This window comes from Bufo bufo, chromosome 2, assembly GCF_905171765.1.
Source record: "Bufo bufo chromosome 2, aBufBuf1.1, whole genome shotgun sequence".
NCBI classification, from domain to species: Eukaryota; Metazoa; Chordata; class Amphibia; order Anura; family Bufonidae; genus Bufo; species Bufo bufo.
Window position 1 is genome coordinate 13119518 of NC_053390.1, and position 26081 is coordinate 13145598.

The following is a 26081-nucleotide window of genomic DNA, read 5'->3' on the forward strand; positions in this document are numbered from 1 at the left end:
CACTAATCTGCAGTCTTTCCTGGCTACCTTCTGGCTGATTTTTGAAGAGCCTGGCCGCACGTCCTCCGCTGCATCAGCTCTGCTGCATCTACAACAGGGTTCCTCGTCTGTGGGTCAGTACGCTATCCAGTTTCGTACCCTGGCTGCCAAACTTGCATGGAACAATGAGGCTCAACTGACGGTGTTCTGAGAGGGCCTTTCTGACTGGATTAAGGATGAATTAGCTGGTCGCGACCGTCCGTCTACTCTGAATGACCTGATCTCCTTGGCCACAAGGATAGATATGCGTTTTAGGGAACGTTCTAAGGAGGTCGCATGCACCAGAAGACCGACTCGTTCCATTCTTCCAGAGGCAGATTCTTCCTCTAGTGTCCACCCTATCTGAAGAGCCCATGCAAATAGAGCGCCTTCCATCATCTGACCAGGACCATTTACGCAGCAAAGCAGAGAACCTGTGTCTGTATTGTGGAGGCAAGGTCCACTTTGTGCGTAATTGTCCGCAGAAGCCGGAAACGCCAATGTATAGGATCAGTTAGAGGTGGTCCTAGAAAGGAGAAGTCCTCTCCGAAATTTTCAGTTATGGTGACTCTCTCTCACAAGGGAGTCACACTGTCTGTGCCTGCATTCTTGGACTTTGGGTCAGCCAGTAACTTCATTCAGCATACTCTGGTCCATCAGTACCGGCTTCCTACCATCCGTCTAGAAAGGTCTCTGTCAGTGGCTTCCTTAAATGGACTTCCACTTCCTGAACCTGTGCTTTCTGTTACTAAGCCCCTTAAGTTGCAAATAGGGGTTCTACATTCAGAGATGATCTCCTTCTATGTGGCACTCCGGTCATATTCTGCGTTGGGGATCATCCTCCCACTCCATCTGCTTATCTGAGGTCCGACCTGCCACCTTGTCTACTGTACCTGTAAATCTGCCTGACTTCTGCAGCAGTATGCCAGTTTTGCGGATGTCTTCAGTAAGAAAGAGGCAGAGACCCTGCCTCCTCAACGTCCATATGATCGTCCGATTGTCCTCCCTACTGGTGCCATGCCTCCTCGTGGTCGAGTCTACCCACTCTCACTTCCCGAGACCCAAGCGATGTCTGATTACATCAAGGAGTATCTCAAGAGGGGTTTTATCTGGAAATCTACTTCACCAGTCGGTCCCCGAAAGAAAAAAAATATTTCTCCCAGAAGGGCATCCCAAAGCTATATGGCCATGTTCAGCGGCAAGTGAATATATCTCTGGCACACAGTGTCTGTGCCAAGATACATCTGACCACAGGCACATGGTCTAGCAAACACGGGCAGGGAAGGTGCAGAACTTTTACTGCCCACTGGGTGAACCTTCTGATGGCCGTCAAGCATGTAACCCGTGACTCCCGTGTGGATTTGGTGTTACCGCCACAGATTGCATGCAGTCCTGCCTCTTCTTCTCATCCTCCTACTCCATCTTCCATCTCCTCCTTGGCTGACTCCTCCTTTTCCACTGCTACCGCCTCTTCCGCTGCGCCCCCAAGCTCCCCAGAACCTATTCGACGTGCCAGGTGAGATGTTGCCATGCTGTGCTGCGGATGTTGTGCCTGGAAGCCAAGAACAACACCGGTCCTCCACTGCTTTCAGCTCTGCGGTCACAGGCCAATCAGTGGCTAACCCGACCATGGCTCGCCTTGCTGACGTTCAGCGGCGACACCACTTGCCCATCAGACGTCTGGTTTGTGACAGCCCGCTGCACTGGTACTCCACCTTGTATATGCTTGATAGGCTGCTTCAGCAGCAACATGCCGTTAACGACTACCTGTACAAACTCTGCAGCAGCAAAGGTTCTGGGGAGCTTGGTTTCTTTTCACCGCGCCAGTGACTGCTCATACGTGGCGCATGCAGACTTCTGCGACCGTTTGATGAGATCACCAAACTGGTCAGTCGCAGCCAGGGCACCATCAGTGACATCATACCTTACACCTTCTTTCTGGAGCGTGCATTATGTCGTGTCATTGATCAAACCATCGAGGAGCAGGAGCTGGAAGATGAGGAAGTCGCAATGCTGAATGAATTCCCGGGGGGGGCTACTTCATCTGAGAAAAGTCAGCAGGAGTCTGAAGATGAGTCAGAGGAGGATGGTGGCTGGGGGGAGAAGGAGGAGAAGCAAGAAGAGCAGGCTTTGAGGGGGACTTCAAAATTTTCAGGAATCCATGGTGTTGTCCGTGGCTGGAGGGAGGAGACCGAGGACGACATTCTTCTGGGTGATGAGCAGTAGCCAGGGCACACCACCACTTCCAATTTAGTGCAAATGTGGGCCTTCATGCTCCACTGGCAGAGGGACCCCCGTATAAAAAGCATGAAGGGCAAGAACCAGTACTGGGTGGCAAACACAAAATGGCAAACATGTTACTAGCATCACAGAGGGATGGCAGAATGCAGCATTCCCCAGCCTTGCTGCAAGAGATGATGCATTCTGCTGTTGCGGATGCTGGCAGAGAAATTTCCACCCACAGAGAAACAGTTGCGGGTACCAATCCTACCACACCTGCAAGAAGAGGGCGGTTTGAAGATGTGTTGGTCACAATGGATATAAGATCATTCTTACAGGCAACCCATCGACAGCTGTCCTCCGGATCCAGCCTCAGGGACGCCAAGACCGACAGATGTCCGACTACATCGGGTTAACAGCCAATGAGGACCCTCTGAGAAGAGAGGAACCCCTGGACTACTGGGTGTGCAGGCTTGACCTGTGGCCAGAGCTGGTACAATTTGCCATGGAACTCTTGGCTTGCCCTTCGTCGAGTGTCCTGTCCGAAAGGACATTCAGCGCAGCAGGGGATATCGTGACCGATAAGCGCACTTGCCTAGCTCAGACAGACAGTGTGGACTAACTCACATTTCAAAAAATGAATGAGGCATGGATCTCAGAGGAATTCAACACCTGTGACGACCACATCTAATTGAATTTCCTCATGCCGGGCCACACATATCTGCCACCACCCAGAACAAAGAATGGTCCTTGTCTTATGTATATACAGCGGCATAAAAGGCCTTTTCTGTCAGGTGAATGCTTCATTTTTGTGGCCTCTACTTCAGTGGCCTACAGTAAAATTGTTATTAAGTGACCGCCTAATGTACCTCCAGCCACATAATCACTTGTTCTTTTCTGTCAGGTGAATGCCTAATATTTGGGACCTGTACTCCCGTGGCCTAAAATAAAAATTTTCTAGGCTCCAGCAGAGCACATTTTTGAGAGTTTCCCTTTGAGACGCATAAAAATGGCCCCTGATTAAAATACATATTTTTAGTGGGAATTTTTGCCATTGATCCCCCTCTGGTATGTCACTGTCCATGTTGTGGGACTATTTTTGCACTTCTAGTAAGTATTTGGTGGCTGCAAATATGACCTGAAGGTTTTTCAGTTTTGCCTGCCATTAAAATCAATGGGGTCCACCGCGAACGTGCGGTTCACGAATAATTGATCGTTCCCGAATCGTCCCGGCCGATGTTCGTCCTTCACTAGTCATGGGTAATGGGGAGGGGATAACACCAAATGACACACATAAGGAATAGACCAGAGTCTAAGCCTCAAAGCTAAGGGAGAGGGATGGTGACCTCCTAGGAATCCCTAGACCTCTCCCTGACTCCTGCCAGTAGGAGTAGACCCTGAAGGTGGAAATACTCATACACTGGAACCTAGTCCCTGAAGACCCTGGAAGGACCTAGGAATGGTGGCGGGAATGAGACTATTGCTTTCTTTCCAGATGAAGGAACCAGCGTCTCTCTGAGGCCTAGACAACAACACACACAAGCGAACAACAAATCATAACACTGAAAGGAAAAAACAGAGCGACTGTCAGATACCCTCACGTGCCACCAGTCTCTCTGATCCTCTCACCTCTGTCATGGGAGGGACCGTGACACTACCTCTGCAACTACTTACCTGAGGCCTAAAACCCTCAAATAACTGGCCAGAAGCCTGAAGGTGGTAAGTAATCCAGGTATGGGACCAAAGAAATTCTCTTTATTCTTAAGGAAGAAGCTATAAAGGACACCACCGTGTAAGGGTCAAAATAGCTGAGGAGATCCTGAACAGATGGGCTGTGAAATGCAGGAGCATAAGGGCTTGTTCTTCACTCAGGAGTAGGACGACCTTAGCTGAGATTATAAAATATGTAGCCATCTCAACTGACTCTGTCAAAACGTTATATCCTATAAATGTATAAACTTTAGGCAGAGGAACCCACTATGTAAGTGATGAAGGAACTTTCAGCTTTTCTGTGGTAGCCATTTTGGAGACTCTGACTGTATTTTGCTCAAGACTGTATTGTGTGTTTAAATTTCTTAGTGCACAATAAGAAGATGGCGACTGTCAGCCTGCCAATTTGAGTGACTTGCCAAAAAATGTAGAAGTTAGGGCTCTTTCACACTTGTGTTGTCCGGATCCGGCGTGTACTCCACTTGCCGGAATTACACGCCGGATCCGGAAAAACGCAAGTGAACTGAAAGCATTTGAAGACGGATCTGTCTTCAAAATGCATTCAGTGTTACCATGGCACCCAGGACGCTATTAAAGTCCTGGTTGCCATAGTAGTAGTGGGGAGTGGGGGAGCAGTATACTTACAGTCCGTGCGGCTCCCGGGGCGCTCCAGAATGACGTCAGAGCGCCCCATGCGCATGGATGACGTGATCCATGTGATCACGTCATCCTTGTGCGTGGGGCACCCTGACGTCACTCTGGAGCGCCCGGGGAGCCGCACGGACGGTAAGTATACTGCTCCCCCGCTCCCCACTACACTTTACCATGGCAAACAGGACTTTAGTGTTCCGGCAGCCATGGTAACCATTCAGAAAAAGCTAAAGGTCGGATCCGGCAATGCGCCGAAACGACGTTTAGCTTAAGGCCGGATCCGGATCAATGCCTTTCAATGGGCATTCATTCCGGATCCGGCCTTGCGGCAAGTGTTCAGGATTTTTGGCCCGAGCAAAAAGCGCAGCATGCTGCGGTATTTTCTCCGGCCAAAAAACGTTCCGGTCCGGAACTGAAGACATCCTGATGCATCCTGAACGGATTTCTCTCCATTCAGAATGCATTAGGATAAAACTGATCAGGATTCTTCCGGCATAGAGCCCCGACGACGGAACTCTATGCCGGAAGACAAGAACGCAAGTGTAAAAGGGCCCTTAGTAGCTTTATGTTAAGATAAGATAAAATGTGTTTGTGTTAGCAGTAGCCCAATTAGCCATAATGAATAATGCAAAGTATGGCTTCAGTGTTATCCAATTATGAGTGTTATTTGGATGTGTGTTCACCAATCACGATGATACTTTGAGAAGTTACACCCGTCACACCCTGTTGGAAGGTGTATAAATAAAGGGGCTTGACCCACCTTTGGTAGGAATCTTGCTGACTTCTAAACCTCTCTGCTGAACGCCTTTATTCCACCGTTGCGACGTCATTCATCTGCAACACGTGGCTTGTTCCCTACGTGACTGACCATTGTGTTAGCCACGACATAAGTTATACTGGCCTGAAGCTGTGTACTTTGCACTCCGATGAGGGCCGACACCTTCACCTCAATAGATGATTCACTTTATGCAGAAGAAAGATCTGATGACGTCTACACTTCCACAGAAGAAAACTGAGCAGATGACTGTTTGGCCTTATTCTCTCAGGTACAGCAGCTCCTGAGTAGAGGTGTAGGTCCCCAACCCAGACCAGACCAGCTTCCCACATTAGGCAGGAGAAGACCTGTTCAGTAAGGAGAGGCCGTCTATAGTGAATCCGGACTGAACTGGATCATTTCCAGGATGTTTGCATTCGGCCATCATAGCTTTTTTCAAAGCTTCAACCCCTTTGAAGGCCCTAGAACCCTACAGGTGGAGACCCCCTGGTCCTCATCCTGGTCCCCCAACCGGTCGGACATGAACAATCTCTTTGTTACTTTCTTCCCTTAGAATGAATATTCCCCTCTTTATTCTTCTCCTCCTCAGAGGAGGAAACAGTTTATCCTGAATTCTCCATCAGGGGCTTCCTCTTCAGACCTGCATTCCGGGAACAATTACATCTCAGTCTTTATGTCGTCCATAGGAGACTCTAGAGAGGTGACCACAGCTCTGTACAGACTGTTATATCAGAGAACTACAACCCCCAGCATGTCCAGAGGAGAGAACTACAACTCTCACAATGTCCAGACTGTTATATATCAGAGGAGAAAAGTACAGAATGTTATATGATATCTCAGAGGTGACACTCCAGGCTGTTATTGTAGGTTTCAGAGGCGAGAACTACAACTCCCAGCATTTTTCCAGCTCTGTAGGAAAGAAATAATAAAATGCTTTCTCCATACAAGGATCATCCCTGGGGGGAACTAACTCTCCTTAGGGAGAGAGCACCTTAATCAGTGTGAGGAGACTTATAGGCCATACATGCTCCTCTGGAATTCTGGGAGGGAAGGGATGCAAATGAGCTCTTAACAAGCTCCGCCTCTGATGCCACCAGATGTGAGGCAGCGATCCTATAAGTCAATGTTCAGCTCTTGAAATAGGCCTTGAGACATGACTTGGATATTGGCCTCTCTGCTCTGCACTGATGAGGGGCAATCACCCCGAAACAGCCGTCTGCAGATGAGGTGCTGGCTTATTTAACCACTTCAGCCCCCAGTGCTTAAACACCCTTAATGACCAGGCCACTTTTTACACTTCTGACCTACACTACTTTCACCGTTTATTGCTCGGTCATGCAACTTACCACCCAAATGAATTTTACCTCCTTTTCTTCTCACTAATAGAGCTTTCATTTGGTGGTATTTCATTGCTGCTGACATTTTTACTTTTTTTGTTATTAATCGAAATTTAACGATTTTTTTGCAAAAAAATGACATTTTTCCCTTTCAGTTGTAAAATTTTGCAAAAAAAACTACATCCATATATAAATTTTGCTCTAAATTTATTGTTCTACATGTCTTTGATAAAAAAAAAATGTTTGGGTAAAAAAAAAAAATGGTTTGGGTAAAAGTTATAGCGTTTACAAACTATGGTACAAAAATGTGAATTTCCGCTTTTTGAAGCAGCTCTGACTTTCTGAGCACCTGTCATGTTTCCTGAGGTTCTACAATGCCCAGACAGTAGAAAAATCCCACAAATGACCCCATTTCGGAAAGTAGACACCCTAAGGTATTCGCTGATGGGCATAGTGAGTTCATAGAACTTTTTATTTTTTGTCACAAGTTAGCGGAAAATGATGATTTTTTATTTTTTTCTTACAAAGTCTCATATTCCACTAACTTGTGAAAAAAAATAAAAACTTCCATGAACTCACTATGCCCATCAGCGAATACCTTGGGGTCTCTTCTTTCCAAAATGGGGTCACTTGTGGGGTAGTTATACTGCCCTGGCATTCTAGGGGCCCAAATGTGTGGTAAGGAGTTTGAAATCAAATTCTGTAAAAAATGACCTGTGAAATCCGAAAGGTGCTGTCACGGAACCATGAACCAGACGTACAACAAGAGATAAATGAAAATAAGAAGGCTTTATTGAAAATAAAGCTGTAAAGCAAAAGTCCAAACGGATGGTGAAACCGAGCAGAGTCTTTGCGAAGCCAGAGGTCAGGAACCAGAAGGGTAGTCAGACGAAGCCAGGATCAGGAACCAGCAGGGTAGTCAGACGAAGCCAGGATCAGGAACCAGCAGGGTAGTCAGACGAAGCCAGGATCAGGAACCAGCAGGGTAGTCAGACGAAGCCAGGATCAGGAACCAGAAGCAGCAGCAGTCTTAGAAGCATGTGAACACAAGAGGACCAAGCAAGGAACTGAAGCCACAGACCTCCTATATATATGTGCTAGGCATCCAGCTCCTCCCAGGGGAAGGAGGAGCCGCAGGGTGGAAGGCTACAAGAAACCCAGGACCCAAGATGGCCGCCAGCACATGTCAAACGAAGGAGAGCAGCAAGCAGGTAAGACCATGACAGTACCTCCCCCTCAAGGGCCCCTCCTCCGCGGAGCACAAAACGGTTTCTGAGGGAAGCGTGCGTGGAAGGCTCGGAGCAAGGCAGGAGCATGGACATCTGCGGAGGGAACCCAGGAACGCTCCTCTGGACCATAACCACGCCAATGGACCAAAAACTGCAACCGACCGCGGACCAGGCGTGAGTCCAGGATATTGCTCACCTCATATTCCTCACGATTGCCCACTTGGACCGGACGAGGCCGAGGAACCGAGGAAGTGAAACGATTACACACCAGTGGCTTCAACAGGGAGACATGAAACACGTTGGAGATCCGCATGCCAGGAGGAAGCGCAAGGGCATAGGCTACCGGGTTTACCCTGCGAAGCACTCGGAAGGGACCAACAAAGCGAGGCGCCAGCTTGGGAGTGGGCACTCGAAGGTTGAGGTTGCGGGTGGACAACCATACACGGTCTCCGACCTGGTAGGAAGGAGCAGGCGCTCGTCTGCGATCAGCCTGGAATCTCTGGCGCTGCGCAGAGACCTCAAGGGACTTCTGGATCTGTACCCAAGAAGCACGTAGGACGGAAAGGTGATCCTCCACAGCCGGAATATCCTGGCGAGAGAATACCTCCGGTAACACGGCAGGTTGGAACCCATAATTGGCCATGAAGGGAGACGTCCCAGAGGAAGAGTTCACCGCCGTGTTCCTGGCAAACTCAGCCCAAGGCAGGAGGTCAACCCAATTGTCTTGGTGATCGGAGACATAGCAACGAAGGAATTGCTCCAAGGCCTGATTGGATCGTTCTGCGGCCCCATTGGACTGAGGGTGGTAGGCCGAGGAGAAGGAGAGATGAATCCCCAACTGGGAGCAAAAGGCGCGCCAGAACCTGGACACAAACTGACTCCCCCGATCCGACACAATCTCCTTAGGCAAACCGTGCAACCGGAAGACCTCCCTGGCAAAAATCGTGGCCAACTCTTGTGCAGAGGGTAACTTCTTGAGAGGAACACAGTGGCACATTTTGGAAAACCGATCCACAATCATGAGAATGACCGTATGGCCTCGGGATGCAGGGAGGTCCACAATGAAATCCATCCCCAGGTGTGACCATGGGCGCTCCCCGGTGGCTATGGGTTGCAGAAGGCCCAACGGAAGGTGCCGAGGGGACTTACTCTGGGCACAAACGGAGCATGCCGCTACATATGCGGCGATGTCGGAACGTAGGGAAGGCCACCAGAACAGACGTGAAACAGCCCAGGACAGCTGATTCTTTCCAGGATGCCCCGCGGTCTTGGAGTTATGGTAGGTTCGCAACAACCGAGTGCGCAACTCCTCAGGCACAAAACATCTGCCGTTGGGTCTCCCAGAGGGAGCACCAGATTGAGCCGCCAAAATCTGCTCACCCAGGGGAGAGGTCAGGCTGGTGCGAATGGCGGCCAGGATCTGATTCGGAGGTATGACCGAAGTCGGAATCGACTCCTCCCTGGACAGCTCGGAGTACTGCCGTGATAAGGCATCCGCCCTGATGTTCTTGGAACCGGGTAGGTAGGAGACCACGTAATTAAAACGTGACAAGAACAGAGCCCATCTGGCCTGACGTGGTGTCAATCTCTTGGCCTCAGAAAGGTAGGTCAGATTCTTGTGGTCCGTCAGGATGAGAACCGGAACCACCGAACCCTCGAACAAGTGCCTCCATTCTTTAAGGGCCTGCACGATGGCCAATAACTCCCTGTCACCAATCTGATAGTTGCACTCCGCGGAAGACAGTTTCCGGGAGTAAAACCCACAAGGAAGCAGAGGACCCTCTGGTGTTCTACGCTGAGACAGAAGGGCGCCTACTCCCGTCTCAGACGCGTCCACCTCGAGGACAAAGGGCAACCCAGGGTTGGGATGCGACAGAATCGGAGCCGACACAAAGGCGGACTTTAGGGCCTCAAAAGCTCGGATGGCCTCGAGCGGCCAGACCTGGGAATTACTGCCCTTCCTGGTCAGATCCGTGAGAGGCTTGGCCAGCATGGAAAAGTCCCTGATGAACTTCCGATAATAATTGGCGAAGCCCAAAAAGCGCTGCAGGGAACGAAGACCACTGGGCTGGGGCCACTGTAAGACAGCCGAAACCTTCTCAGGATCCATGGAGAACCCCTCAGCGGAAATGATGTAACCTAAGAAGGTTACCTGGGATCGGTGAAATTCGCATTTCTCAAGCTTACCGAACAGCTTGTTCTCTCGTAACCGTTGCAACACTCGTCTGACATCCAGAATGTGGGCCTCCATGGATTCAGAATATACCAAGATGTCATCCAAATAGACCACCACACACTGCTGCAACAGGTCACGGAAAACATCGTTGATGAATTCCTGAAAGACTGCGGGCGCATTGCACAACCCAAAGGGCATAACCAAGGATTCGTAATGACCGGTCCTGGTGTTAAACGCGGTCTTCCACTCATCGCCCGCCTTGATCCTTACCAGGTTATATGCCGCCCTCAGGTCGAGTTTGGTAAAGACCGTGGCCCCTTTAAGGCGATCGAACAGCTCGGAAATCAAGGGTATCGGGTAAGCGTTCTTGATCGTGATGCGATTGAGACCCCTGTAATCGATGCAAGGCCTCAACTCACCGCCCTTCTTTTTCACAAAGAAAAATCCAGCCCCTGCCGGGGACGAAGATTTGCGAATGTGTACGCGTGAAAGCGCCTCCCTCACGTACTCCTCCATGGCCTCATTCTCCGCTACCGACAGTGGATAGACTTTGCCACGAGGAGGAACGGCACCAGATTGTAACTCTATGGCACAATCGTATGGGCGGTGCGGAGGTAGGGCAACCGCGCGCACCTTATCGAATACATCCCGGTACTCCTCGTATTCAGGAGGCAACAGAGAGTCCGAGGAAGTACACAGCAACTTGACAGACCCATGGATGCAACTAGCCCCACACTGCGGTGACCACGAGAGGATCTCGACCGATCTCCAATCGAAAGTCGGATTATGCTTCTGGAGCCAGGGGTACCCCAAGACCACCGAGTAGTGTGGAGACGAAATAACCTGGAGACAGACCGACTCTCTGTGAACGGCACCAATGGCTATCCCCACTGGAAGGGTCTCATGAGTCACGTGTGGCGGCAGAAGGGGTCTGCCGTCTATCGCCTCAAGAGCCAGTGGGGAACCTCGAGCCTGCAGAGGAATGGAATTGGCGGCAGCGAACACACTATCAATGAACAAACCACCAGCACCAGAGTCCACCAACGCCTGGGTCGTCACCGAGCCCCCGACCCAGGAGAGGACAACAGTGATCAGTGGTTTGTCAACACGGGAAACCGGGGACGAGGAGACTCCACCCAAGATCTGCCCCCGACAGGATCTCAGGGTACGAGCGTTTCCCGGACGGTTCGGATTTGCCAACCGAAAATGCCCACCGAGACCACAGTACATGCATCGGCCCTCGCGTCTCCGGAGTGCCCTCTCCCCCTCTGACAGGCGAGCAAACCCCAGCTGCATGGGTTCACCCCCAGACAAGTCATCCCCAGGAGGCGTGGGAGGAGAGGGAGGCACGGGTGGGACAGCAAACGTAGGCACCAATCTGTTAGAAGACCTCCGCAGGTTCTCCTTAAAGGAAGGTCTCTCCCTGAGTCTGGTGTCAATCAAAATCAGGAAAGAAATAAGAGACTCGAGCTCAACTGGTAGGTCCTTAGCTGCAACCTCATCCTTCAAGGCATCCGAGAGACCATGAGAGAAAGCAGCGACCAGAGCCTCATTATTCCAGCCCACCTCTGCTGCCAGGGTACGAAACTCAATGGCGTATTCAGCTACGGATCGTGAACCCTGTCTGATGGACATAAGGAGCTTCGCAGCAGAGGCAGCACGAGCCGGCACATCGAATACCTTCCGAAGAGAAGCAACAAAACCGGAAAACTCGGCAACCACCGGATTGTTGTTCTCCCATAAAGGGCTGGCCCAGGCCAAGGCCTTGTCCGAGAGCAGCGAGATCAAGAAGCCCACCTTTGATCTCTCAGTAGGAAAGGCATGTGGCAGCAACTCGAAATAAATGCCCACCTGGTTAAGGAAACCTCGGCACTGAGTTGGCTCTCCCCCAAAGCGCTGTGGAAGAGGGGCAGAACCGGTCATACCCCGAAACACCGCAGGCGCAACAACAGGTGTCGGGGTAGACTCTGGCGCAACAACCGGAGCGGCAGTAGGAGCGAGCCCAGGAGCGACAACCGACCCATCGGCAACGGGAGCGAAATGAGCCGTGCGTTCAAGCAGGGTTTGCAACGCCACAGCGAACCGACCCAACAGGTGATCCTGCTGATCAAGTCTGGCAACCAGCGTGGGTAGCGAGGATGGCCCTGTACCGTCAGAATTCATGGCTTGGTCCTAATGTCACGGAACCATGAACCAGACGTACAACAAGAGATAAATGAAAATAAGAAGGCTTTATTGAAAATAAAGCTGTAAAGCAAAAGTCCAAACGGATGGTGAAACCGAGCAGAGTCTTTGCGAAGCCAGAGGTCAGGAACCAGAAGGGTAGTCAGACGAAGCCAGGATCAGGAACCAGCAGGGTAGTCAGACGAAGCCAGGATCAGGAACCAGCAGGGTAGTCAGACGAAGCCAGGATCAGGAACCAGCAGGGTAGTCAGACGAAGCCAGGATCAGGAACCAGAAGCAGCAGCAGTCTTAGAAGCATGTGAACACAAGAGGACCAAGCAAGGAACTGAAGCCACAGACCTCCTATATATATGTGCTAGGCATCCAGCTCCTCCCAGGGGAAGGAGGAGCCGCAGGGTGGAAGGCTACAAGAAACCCAGGACCCAAGATGGCCGCCAGCACATGTCAAACGAAGGAGAGCAGCAAGCAGGTAAGACCATGACAGGTGCTCTTTGGAATATGGGCCCCTTTGCCCACATAGGCTGCAAAAAAGTGTCACACATCTGGTATCTCCGTACTCAGGAGAAGGTGGGGAATGTGTTTTGGGGTGTCATTTTACATATACCCATGCTGGGTGAGAGAAATATCTTGGCAAAAGACAACTTTTCCCATTTTTTTATACAAAGTTGGCATTTGACCAAGATATTATCCTGAGTACGGAGATACCAGATGTGTGGCACTTTTTTGCAGTCTAGGTGGGCAAAGGGGCCCATATTCCAAAGAGCACCTTTCGGATTTCACTCGTCATTTTTTACAGAATTTGATTTCAAACTCCTTACCACACATTTGGGCCCCTAGAATGCCAGGGCAGTATAACTACCCCACAAGTGACCCCATTTTGGAAAGAAGAGACCCCAAGGTATTCGCTGATGGGCATAGTGAGTTCATGGAAGTTTTTATTTTTTGTCACAAGTTAGTGGAATATGAGACTTTGTATGAAAAAAAAAAAAAAAAAAAAAATCAGCATTTTCCACTAACTTGTGACAAAAAATAAAAAATTCTAGGAACTTGCCATGCCCCTCACGGAATACCTTGGGGTGTCTTCTTTCCAAAATGGGGTCACTTGTGGGGTAGTTATACTGCCCTGGCATTTTCCAGGGGCCCTAATGTGTGGTAAGTAGGTAAATGACCTGTGAAATCCTAAAGGTGCTCTTTGGAATATGGGCCCCTTTGCCCACCTAGGCTGCAAAACAGTGTCACACATGTGGTATCTCCGTACTCAGGAGAAGTTGGGGAATGTGTTTTGGGGTGTCATTTTACATATACCCATGCTGGGTGAGAGAAATATCTCGGCAAAAGACAACTTTTCCCATTTTTTTTATACAAAGTTGGCATTTGACCAAGATATTTATCTCACCCAGCATGGGTATATGTAAAATAACACCCCAAAACACATTCCCCAACTTCTCCTGAGTACGGCGATACCAGATGTGTGACACTTTTTTGCAGCCTAGATGCGCAAAGGTGCCCAAATTCCTTTTAGGAGGGCATTTTTAGACATTCGGATACCAGACTTCTTCTCACGCTTTGGGGCCCCTAGAATGCCAGGGCAGTATAAATACCCCACATGTGACCCCATTTTGGAAAGAAGACACCCCAAGGTATTCAATGAGGGGCATGGCGAGTTCATAGAAAATTTTTTTTTTTGGCGGAAATTGATATTTTTAATTTTTTTCTCACAAAGTCTCCCGTTCCGCTAACTTGGGACAAAAATTTCAATCTTTCATGGACTCAATATGCCCCTCACGGAATACCTGGGGGTGTCTTCTTTCCGAAATGGGGTCACATGTGGGGTATTTATAATGCCCTGGCATTCTAGGGGCCCTAAAGCGTGAGAAGAAGTCTGGTATCCAAATGTCTAAAAAATTTTACGCATTTGGATTCCGTGAGGGGTATGGTGACTTCATGTGAGATTTTATTTTTTGACACAAGTTAGTGGAATATGAGACTTTGTAAGAAAAACAAATAATAATTCCGCTAACTTGGGCCAAAAAAATGTCTGAATGGAGCCTTACAGAGGGTGATCAATGACAGGGGGGTGATCAATGACAGGGGGGGTGATCAATGACAGGGGGGGTGATCAATGACAGGGGGGTGATCAATGACAGGGGGGTGATCAATGACAGGGGGGTGATCAATGACAGGGGGGGTGATCAATGACAGGGGGGGTGATCAATGACAGGGGGGGTGATCAATGACAGGGGGGTTGATCAATGACAGGGGGGTGATCAATGACAGGGGGGGTGATCAGGGAGTCTATATGGGGTGATAACCACAGTCATTGATCACGCCCCTGTAAGGCTTCATTCAGACGTCCGGATGCGTTTTGCGGATCCGATCCATCTATCAGTGCATCCGTAAAAATCATGCGGACATCTGAATGGAGCTTTACAGGGGGGTGATCAGGGAGTCTATATGGGGTGATCACCACAGTCATTGATCATGCCCCTGTAAGGCTTTATTCAGACGTCCGGATGCGTTTTGCGGATCCGATCCATCTATCAGTGGATCCGTAAAAATCATGCGGACGTCTGAATGGAGCTTTACAGGGGGGTAATCAATGACAGGGGGGTGATCAGGGAGTCTATATGGGGTGATCAGGGGCTAATAAGGGGTTAATAAGTGACGGGGGGGGGGGGGTGTAGTGTAGTGTAGTGGTGCTTGGTGCTACTTTACTGAGCTACCTGTGTCCTCTGGTGGTCGATCCAAACAAAGGGGACCACCAGAGGACCAGGTAGCAGGTATATTAGACGCTGTTATCAAAACAGCGTCTAATATACCTGTTAGGGGTTAAAAAAAACACATCTCCAGCCTGCCAGCGAACGATCGCCGCTGGCAGGCTGGAGATCAACTCTCTTACCTTCCGTTCCTGTGAGCGCGCGCGCCTGTGTGCGCGCGTTCACAGGAAATCTCGGCTCACGCGAGATGACGCATATATGCGTGACTCTGCGCAGGGCTGCCACCTCCGGAACGCGATCCTGCGTTAGGCGGTCCGAAGGTGGTTAATATCCAAGTCATGTCTCAAGGCTTATTTTAAGAGCTGAACATTGACTTATAGCAGGCATGCTCAACCTGCGGCCATCCAGCTGTTGCAAAACTACAACTCCCAGCATGCCCGAACAGCCTACAGCTAGTAGCCTACAGCAGGGCATTGTGGGAGTTGTAGTTTTACAACAGCTGAAGGGCCGCAGGTTGAGCATGCCTGACTTATAGGATAGCTGCCTTACATCTGGTGGCATCAGAGGCGGAGCTTGTAAAGAGCTCATTTGCATCCCTTCCCTCCCAGGATCATCCCTCACATGTCCACAATTACAGGTCCTCCTCCTTCTTATCTACTCTGTACAGCTGACCCCGCCCCCTTCACTGATCACATGATGGTGACATCATCACAGGTCCTTCACCACCTCCTCTCTCCACTGCCGAGCCACACCCCCTACATTAATCTCATGACAGTGACATCATCACAGGTCCTTCACCACCTCTTATCCTTTCCACTGCTGAGCCCCGCCCCCTGCACTGATCACATGACAGTGACATCATCACAGGTCCTTCACCACCTCTTTTCGTCTCCACTGCTGAGCCCCGCCCCGCCCCGCCCCCTGCACTGATCACATGACGGTGACGTCACCGCAGGTCCTTCAGCTCTGGCAGTGCAGCAGATACAGGTCCTGGTCGGTAGTCAGGGCTCTTGTTCTCTCTGGTATCAGCCATTCCTCCAGCCTGCAGGTAAGATGAGCTGTGAGGAGACAGTGTGGTGGAGAGCTCAGACATGTCACCTCTGGAGATTCTCCTCCATTACACACAAGGAATCCTTCTCTTCTCCTCAGCTTAGTATGATGGGGGAGGAGTAGTGGGGATAGTGGGGGTTGTCATCATTCGCTGGCCCCTGACTGTCCTGGTGAGGGGCCCCTGCCTCCAGGAGGAGAATGAATGGAGCGGGGCCCGGCCTGAGCTCAGCTCTCTCCAGTCTCTTCTCTAGGAGTTGTGGACACAGCTGAGCACAGCCCAGAGGTGGGACCTGCATCTATCAGACATTTATCTCCTGTGGAGCCACCAGAGATCTCCATGTTGGGGCCCCTGGAATCCATGTGGTGGGGGCTCTGAGAAGCGGGGCCCCTCCAGGCTCAGGAAGTGCGGTTCTGGAGGTGACATCTGGTCTTGTCCCCTGGATGATTTCCTCTCCTCTTCTCATAAAGGCGCCTGCAGTACTAGAAGCCTCCAGCTCCTCCAGTTCTCTCCTCTTCTCCTGAACGACCACCAAGGATGGACAGGAAGGAGATCAGCAGAAGAATATTAGACCTCACCTTGGAGATCATCTCCCTGCTGAGCGGAGAGGTAAACTTTTCTAGATTTCTCTCCTCTGTATTGTATTCTGTAACAAGTCAGACATCGGGAAGGAGAATCCATCATAGGAAGTGATAGGAAGAGTCCAGGGTCCTGGAGAACGGCCTCCAAACCTTCCAAGTGATGGAGAACCTGAAGATCAGCCCCCAGTATGGTGAGTGATGTGTCATGTGACCAGTGACCAATAGTCATGTTGTAGGAGCCATGAGGAGGTAAGTAGGCACGTTGTACCAGGAGGAGAGGGCGGAGGAGAGCACATGGCCCCTGAAGGGTTTATTCACTAAGTGTCTCTCTCCATCCACAGGAGTACACAATAGTGAAGAAGACATCGGGGGACTGTGTGACTCCCATCATCCATCTCCAGGAGTCAGGAGGGCGGAGCAGGACCCCTCCCCCCATCACAGAGCCTCCCCCTCACCCCCTGATACATGAGCAGAAGATCCTAGAGCTCACCCACAAGATGATGGAGCTGCTGACTGGAGAGGTGACACTGCTGGGAATGCTGGGAAATTCTCCAGTAACACCACTGGAGGGGTCTGGGTGATGACGGTGTCATTGTGTTGTCAGGTTCCTATAAGGTGTCAGGACGTCACTGTCTATTTCTCCATGGAGGAGTGGGAGTATATAGAAGGACACAAGGATCTGTACAAGGAGGCCATGATGGAGGAGCACCAGCCTCTTATATCACAAGGTAAGAGCCGTCATGTGCAGTGTATACACGTGTGTGCAGTGACATGTAATGGAGGAGCACCAGCCTCTTATATCACAAGGTAAGAGCCGTCATGTGCAGTGTATACACGTGTGTGCAGTGACATGTAATGGAGGAGCACCAGCCTCTTATATCACAGGGTAAGAGCCGTCATGTGCAGTGTATACACGTGTGTGTGCAGTGACATGTAATGGAGGAGCACCAGCCTCTTATATCACAAGGTAAGAGCTGTCATGTGCAGTGTATACACGTGTGTGCAGTGACATGTAATGGAGGAGCACCAGCCTCTTATATCACAAGGTAAGAGCCGTCATGTGCAGTGTATACACGTGTGTGCAGTGATATGTAATGGAGGAGCACCAGCCTCTTATATCACAGGGTAAGAGCCGTCATGTGCAGTGTATACACGTGTGTGCAGTGACATGTAATGGAGGAGCACCAGCCTCTTATATCACAAGGTAAGAGCCGTCATGTGCAGTGTATACACGTGTGTGCAGTGACATGTAATGGAGGAGCACCAGCCTCTTATATCACAAGGTAAGACCCGTCATGTGCAGTGTATACACGTGTGTGCAGTGACATGTAATGGAGGAGCACCAGCCTCTTATATCACAAGGTAAGACCCGTCATGTGCAGTGTATACACGTGTGTGCAGTGACATGTAGTGTAGAACAACCAGTCTCTTATAGCGGATCCTTTTCAATTCAGAATGCATTAGGTCAAAACCGATCCGTTTTGGGCCATTTGTGAGAGCCAATGATGGATCTCACAAACAGAAAGCCAAAATGCTAGTGTGAAAGTAGCCTAAGTCGTTGGTGTCTCAATAAAATGTGAAAAAATTTGTGTTAAAATTCTTGTCCGGCATCGGCTTTAAATTGCTGAATGTGATCCTGTTGTCCATCACTTCAGCGATTATCTGCTCATCCCCTTCAGACTGAACGTGTGACTTCTAGCAGTAATTGCATGTCCCAGAATGTTCCAGCTGCATTAGAGCGTGTTCACACATGGCACATTTATTGTAGACATTTCCATATATTGGGTTGTTTCTGCAGCAGGTGCATGGATTATTACAAGCCACATTCAGGGCAGCGGGACAGTCACAGAAATGTCTGCAGCTGATCTGCTGTGTGTGAACTTGCTGGTAGATAACCAGTGACTGATCTGTGCTGCTCTTATAATCTGTCCAAAAAGGGGGGATTTTAGGGTTCCACATATAGAAACAACAGGCAGGTTCTGCAGGGGCGGGGCTTACGATGCTCCATTGTGACAGAAAAGCCAACCACTAAGTGGTATAGAGGTAGACAGACTTGTGTAGCTGTGCAGCAGATCTGTCCTCCAGCCCAAGCTCCTGTGATAAATGTGGAGCATCTCTAGATTTACTCTGTACGTTTTAAACAGGATTAGTAAATCTGCCCAGTTGTTTACCCAATGGTTGCAGGGTGTCCAGACCATGAGGCAGCAAAGAAGCTCCAAACCATGATGTCCCCACAGCAGCTATAAATCATGATGGTCCCCTTCACCAGCTACAAATCATGATGGCTTCCTTCACCAGATCCAAACCATGATGTTCCCTACACGAGCCCCAAATAATTATGTCCCCCTTCACCAGATCCAAACCATGATATTCCCTCCACCAGCCACAAACCATTAGGCCCCACTTCACCAGCTCTAATTATGATGCTCCTTGTTTTATTCAAATGATGTCTAGTTGCTGTTGAAAGGCACAATGTGTTGGCAGAGAGCAGGGCTCGTTTCCAGACATGGTCGGGCTTTAAAATTTTTTTAGTTTTGCTAAGTCATTATTTACTGTATGTAATAAAAGTCATGACCTGGTGTAAAGCTTTGTAAGGCTGGGATCACAAGTGCAGTTTTTTTTGCCAAATCAGGAATGGATTCCAAATGAATGAACACTTCTCCTTCCTGCTGGATCAACTTCCAACCGAATTGGAATGTAATACGTTTGTCTACTCTGTAGTTTGCAAAAAATAAAACTTAAAAACAAATTTTTATTTTTATCTTAACAGAAAATCCCAGTAAGAAATGTGAAAATGTCATGTTACCACTAGATGAAGATATCCTGCAGCGCTCTTCAGGAGAAAACCTCATTACCCTTAATGTACATCCAGGACTTCACAGTACAGATCTGTCATATAATCCTCCTAATTATGAGGAACCTTCTCCTGACCAATCACCGATTGTTACCGCAAGTACAGGTCAGAAAAGGATTAAAAGGTTTCATTGTGATAAAGAATCCACAAACAGCTCAGGACTTTCTACACACCGAAGACGTCACAAAGGAGAGAAAATGCATTCATGTTCAGAATGTGGGAAATGTTTCACACAGAAATCAAATCTTGTTACACATGAGAAAAGTCACACAGGAGAGAAACCATATTCATGTTCAGAATGTGGGAAATGTTTTACACAGAAATCACATCTTGTTACACATCAGAGATGTCACACAGGAGAGAAAGCATATACATGTTCAGAATGTGGGAAATGTTTTAGAGACAAATCACATCTTGTTAAACATGAGAAAATTCACACTGGGGAAAAGCCATATTCATGTTCAGAATGTAGGAAATGTTTTGCTCAAAAATCAAATCTAGTTAAACATGAGAAAATTCACACTGGGGAAAAGCCGTATTCATGTTCAGAATGTGGAAAATGTTTCATATGGAAATCAATTCTTGTTAAACATCAGATATGTCACACAGGAGAGAAGCTATATTCATGTTCAGAATGTGGGAAATGTTTTACACAGAAATCCAATCTTGTTACACATGAGAGAAGTCACACAGGAGAGAAATCCCATATATGTTCAGAATGTGGGAAATGTTTTACAGAGAAATCAAATCTTGTTAAACATGAGAGAATTCACACTGGGGAAAAGCCGTATTCATGTTCAGAATGTGGGAAATGTTTTACAGAGAAATCAAATCTTGTTAAACATGAGAGAATTCACACTGGGGAAAAGCCGTATTCATGTTCAGAATGTGAGAAATGTTTTACAGATAAATCAGATCTTGTTAAACATAAAAGACGCCACACAGGAGTGAAACCATATTCATGTTCAGAATGTGGGAAATGTTTTACAGATAAATCAGATCTTGTTAAACATGAGAGATGTCACACAGGAGAGAAGCCGTATTTGTGTTTAGAATGTGGGAAACTTTTTTCAGATAAATCAAGTCTTCTAAAACATAAGAAGAATCACACATGAGAGAAGCTGCATTCAGAATGAGAAAAATATTTTTGTTTCTAAAGCCATAATTAGGGGTCATTAGTGAAGTCACACAAGAGAGAAGCCATATGGCCACAATATAAGGAAACAATATATCACTGGGTCATAGACATGGTTTTCATTTCAGGTTGTATATTTGGATATAAAAGCTTAATTGATGTCACATAACGGCTTCTATAAAACATCTGATAAATCCTGTTTAGGAAGACATATATTCTGTTCATGACTTATATTTTAATCCTTACAGTAAACCCTTTCAGCCCCGGAGTGTTTTTCGCATTTTAATTTTTTACTCCCTGCCTTTTCTGGACTTTTTTATTTTTACGTTTACGTAGCCGTATGAGCGCTTGTTTTTTGCGGGACAAGTTGCATTTTCTAACTCCACCATTTAATATTGCAAACAATGTAGGGGAGATGTAAAAATATTCCATGTGGGTTAAATTGTAAAAATAACGCAGTTACGCAGCAGTTTTATGTTTTGTTTTTACCGTGTTCCCTATACGGTAAAACTGACCTGTTACTTTCATTCTCCAGGTCAGTACAATTACGGCTATACCACATATGTATAGTTTATCTTGCATTTTAATACTGAAAAAAAAAACTTTGAAACTTTTTTTTTTTTTCTTTTCATCGCCATATTGTGACCTCTATAATTTTTATGTGTACGGAGCTGTTTTAGTTGTCATTTTTTGAGGGATAATCTGTAGTTTTCATTCATACCATTCTGGGTTATTTTTTTGCTCACTTTTTTTAATTTAATTTAATTTAATTTTACCTTATTAAATTTTTTGTGGGATGTGAAGAGACCAAAAAACGGCTAATCAACCATTTTGCCTTTTTTTTTTTTCGTTTTGCCATTTGCCATATCTGAAAAATATTTAATAGTTTAAAAGTATGGGCGCTTTCACACGTGGCGATACCCATGATGTGTATTTTTTTTATAGTTTCCATTTTTTTATTTACATTTTGGGGAAAGCGGGTGATTTAGATTTTTTTATTTTTTCTAAACTTTTTTTTTTACAGTATATTATAGTTCCTATAGGGAACTATAAAAGCAATAATCAGATTGCTTCTCTCATACACCAACATTGGAGTGTATGAGGGTTACAATGTATTCCTATGAAGCCCTGCCACAGGCAGGGGCTTCATAGGAGCTAACATGCGGCAGTTTCAGTTCAATACGGAGGACTGAGGCTGCCGCACAATGCATCCGGCTCCCCTGATCCTCATGTTTGACCATAGTTATCGCTAGTCACGGACATTAGCTGCTGGTGTCTGCTGTATGAAACAGCAGGCACCTGGCAGCTATGGTGCATGAGAGAGCTTTTTGTTCCTTCCCGAAATTAAGTAAACCATTCTCAACCTTCCTGATCTCTTTACTCCAGGCTAAATACATCTCAGGACATTTGGAGGATCTAGGGAATGGAGATGATATTCAACATTACAGTAAAGCTCATAACAGACACTGGAAGGAGGAGACCTGATTATAATTACCAAAGAACAAACCTTTGGAGTAAGAAGGAATCTGAAGTACCGACCCATTGATGACAAGACTAGGATCTTCCTGTTCTTATGGCAGATGTCATGGCCAGATGGGAATAACCTCTTTAGGTTAGGTATTTATGTGGGCCCTCCTCCAGAGGTTCAAAGGGAGATGATCTTAAAACTTTTAGGACTAAGGTCAAGTCCTATTTTGACACAGATTCTGAGTATGGAAGGCTACACCTTAGCAAACCTTACAGGAATCTTTTCATCAAGGACTATTGTGACAAGGATAAACCTGGAGAATGGGCAAAATTTAGACTTTTTACGTTAATATTCTAAGGCCTTTTCCAAAATTGTCTTGCAGGAAGCCTAAGAGGCTGATAATCTGTGGTTTTGAACTATCCACCCCTTAATAGAATACAAGTTGAATAGATTCACTTGATCCTTGTGTAAGCTCTTAAGTGGAGACCTAGCTACGGCAAGGTCTTCTAGACTATGTCTTAGAGAACATTAGGTTGATATTGTGGCTGTATGGTTGAGTCTCCACAGGTTCTGGCAGAGTTCAGTACTCTAGACACACACAATTTGCACTAGGGGGAGTCTTTAGATACACCCTTGACTCATTTGAATGAGTTGGGATCAAAATGAACTTTTTATGAGTTGCAAAAAACAGTGTGGCAAAGGTCTTCATGATTTAATAAAAAAAAGGCTTCAAGATAGTTAAATAGGTTGGTCAAACTTCAGGCTGTCAAACTGAACCTCTTCAGGTCTTGGCAGAGTTCAGTGTCCTAGACACACACAAACTGCAGTGGGAGAAGCCTTTAAGTTATAATCTTGACTCAACTGAATGAGTTAGGAAAAATCTTTTGGTAGATTGAGGCTCAAAGTGTGGTAGGATCTTCATGACAACATCAGAGAGGCCTCTAGATAGAAATCGAGGTTCGCAACCTTCAGGCTATCAGGCTCAATCTTTACAAATATTGGCAGAGTTGAATGCTCTACATATCAAGGGTCTACACTGGGGAAAGTCTCAGTAACACCATTGACTCACCAGCATGTTGGGAACCATGACCTCTCTGGCCCAAACAGTATGATGGCTGTACTGTTGTCTGGTCTAGCCTGATTTTCATCAATACCCTAATTATCATGGAAACTGGAGAAAAATTATAGGCCAGCCTGAACCTCCAAGGAATGGACAAGGTATCTGCTGCCAAGGGATTGTCCGCCTAAAAAAAGGGAAAGGAACGTTTCCATCTTGGCACTGAACCTGATTCCATTGAGCAATTTGTTTGAAGATCTCTGGATTCAGAGACCATTCTCCTGGAAAGGCTAGACCTTGACTGTCGGTCAGAAACAATGTTGAAGGAGCCTCAAACAAGTAAAGCAGACAGGTTTCTCCCTATGTCATGATCTTTCTCATTTCTTTAAGAAGGGTTTCTGATTTGTTGCCACCTTGATTATAATGTCTGCTCTTTCACTGACTGTTTTATTAAGTCTGTGGGGTGAGACAGACACAATCTTCTATAGCATTAAAGTCTTTGGGGTTGGAGGAAAGAGACTTCTCAAACGACTCCAAGAGCCCAATGACTATATGTCCCTCTAGGTGCATTGCTCAACCTAGTTCAGAGCCATTATTAGTAGAGATAAGCAAATTAAAGCTGAGGAAGTTTAATTGTCACGACCTTGGTCATGGTCGTGACTCAGGATCCGCATGCAGTTGCCTGCGGTTTGGTGTTATTGTCAACCACATGGTGAGGGCTGCTGGTATGTTGCCTCACCTGTGATTGCCGCTGGCAACATGATTTGGTACTTGGCAGTATAGCAGCCTGAGCTTTTGCTAGGCAGCTTGCTGTCAAGTGCATGCGGTTACACCTGGTTTGGTGTGTGTGTATGTATGCACTTTGTATGTCTGGTGTGCACGAGGTTTATGTAAGTGTGCACTGTGACACTTCCCTTCACTGTGGCTGCCCGTGGCAACGTTTGGTATTGTGTACATGTGGTGGCAGTGTCTCAGCCTTCTGGCTGACTCCCAGGACATGGCTGCCACGCATGTCGTTGCCTGCTGTAAAAGCTGCAGTGTGATGTTTATTTGGACACTTCCCCTTTAAGTGGCTTTTTCCCTTGCCTGGTGTAGGAAGGGTTAACTCCCTTCTTAGTTTGTGAACACTTGGTGTGTGTGTGGGTGTGGCCACTTAAGGCTATTTAGCTCCTGCTGGGTGCCAGACTCTGAGGGTACTTCAGACATGGTTAGCTGAAGTCATCCTCCTGGTTATTATCATCTGTCAGTGAGGGCCACCCTTGTGGTCATAAATTATGTTACATGGTGTTATGAAGGTGTGTGTGTGGTCTCATTGTTATTGTAGCTTATGGTCCTGGGTTCCTGTGTGATGTGTGGTGTGTGCTGTGTTCGTTTGTGTTCTAGACAGCAGCACTTGCACATGGGTTCCAGGCTTTGTTGTCTGTGGCAGGTTAGTGTTGTGTTTGCTGCATTAACCTGCCATTGCCATAAGTTGTTTCTGTTCCCCTTGTAGCTTGGCCACTTTAGACTCCTGTTTCTCCGCGTCCAGGAGGAACGGGCTGTCTACCCAGCTCCTAGCTCAGGGATCGGCGCAGGGTCAGTAGGGATCCGAGGTTCCTGAGCATTAGCCCTCCTACCTTCAAGGGCGGCGCATGCAGCTAGGAGTCAGGGTCAGATTAGGGAAGCTCTAGGAGGTGACCTGCTCCCTAATTCTGTGGTACTGGCCAAGTAGCGACCTTCCATCTTCTGGCATCGCACGGCTGAGGGTTTTCCCCATCCGCAGCCGTGACATTAATTTGATCCAAATTTCAGGCTTTATTTTATTCGCACCGAATCTGAATTTCCTTGTGCTTCGTGGTAACGAATTGCATTTTAAAATGGCTGCTGCACGTGTGATGACATGGGACAAGGCACTCTAGGAAGGGGGGATCACCCACAATGCCATGCATGCAGCCAATCAGCAGCCAGTCAGCACTGTGATGTCATAGCCCTATAAATAGCCTCAGCCATCTTGGATTCAGCCATTCTCCAGTGTACTTAGTGCAGGGAGAGATGTCAGCAGTCGCTAGGGACAATGCTAGGGAAAACCTTATTGTGCTAAAAACAGCGATTCAAAAGTACAGGGAAAGATTAAACAAGGTGTAGGGAAAAGATAGGGCGGAACCATTTCACAACTGTTATGTAGAACAGGGTTCAGTAGGTGAGGTTACAGCCTAGGTAATAGGAACAATCCTATTACACCTTGCTGCACTGACTAGGGATCCAAACAGCCATTATACAGCTCTGTAATTCCAGCAAACTGTTTTTGGGGTGCAAGTGATGTTTGATACAGCTATTAACAGGGTTTATTACAAGGAAATATTTCTACAGTACGTCTTATTTGCCCTTGTGCGGTGCAGTTATATGTTGTAAAACCCTTTTTGCCGTGTATTTGTGGCAAAAGAAAAATATATTTGTCATTCAGCGCTGCAGTTATATGTCGAAAAGCCTTTAGTGGCGTATATGAGTGGAAAAAGAAAATACACTGCTCAAAAAAATAAAGGGAACACTTAAACAACACAATGTAACTCCAAGCCAATCACACTTCTGTGAAATCAAACTGTCCACTTAGGAAGCAACATGCTGTTGTGCAAATGGGATAGACAATAGGTGGAAAATATAGGCAATTAGCAAGACACCCCCAATAAAGGAGTGGTTCTGCAGGTGGTAACCACAGGCCACTTCTCAGTTCCTATGCTTCCTGGCTAAAGTTTTGGTCACTTTTGAATGCTGGCTCTAGTGGTAGCATGAGACGGAGTCTACAACCCACACAAGTGGCTCAGGTAGTGCAGCTTATCCAGGATGGCACATCAATGCGAGCTGTGGCAAGAAGGTTTGCTGTGTCTGTCCGCGTAGTGTCCAGAGCATGGAGGCGCTACCAGGAGACAGGCCAGTACATCAGG

General features: G+C 47.6%; 1 protein-coding gene across 1 annotated transcript in view; it reads left to right on the forward strand.

The window, feature by feature from the left end:
• LOC120992025 (zinc finger protein 850-like) overlaps nt 1-26081 on the forward strand; it is a 205453-nt gene that overhangs the window by 130595 nt on the left and 48777 nt on the right. The window contains exon 5 of the mRNA XM_040420788.1: nt 19714-20547. Coding sequence (XP_040276722.1) covers nt 19714-20547 — 834 coding nt within the window. The remainder of the gene's footprint in view (nt 1-19713; nt 20548-26081) is intronic.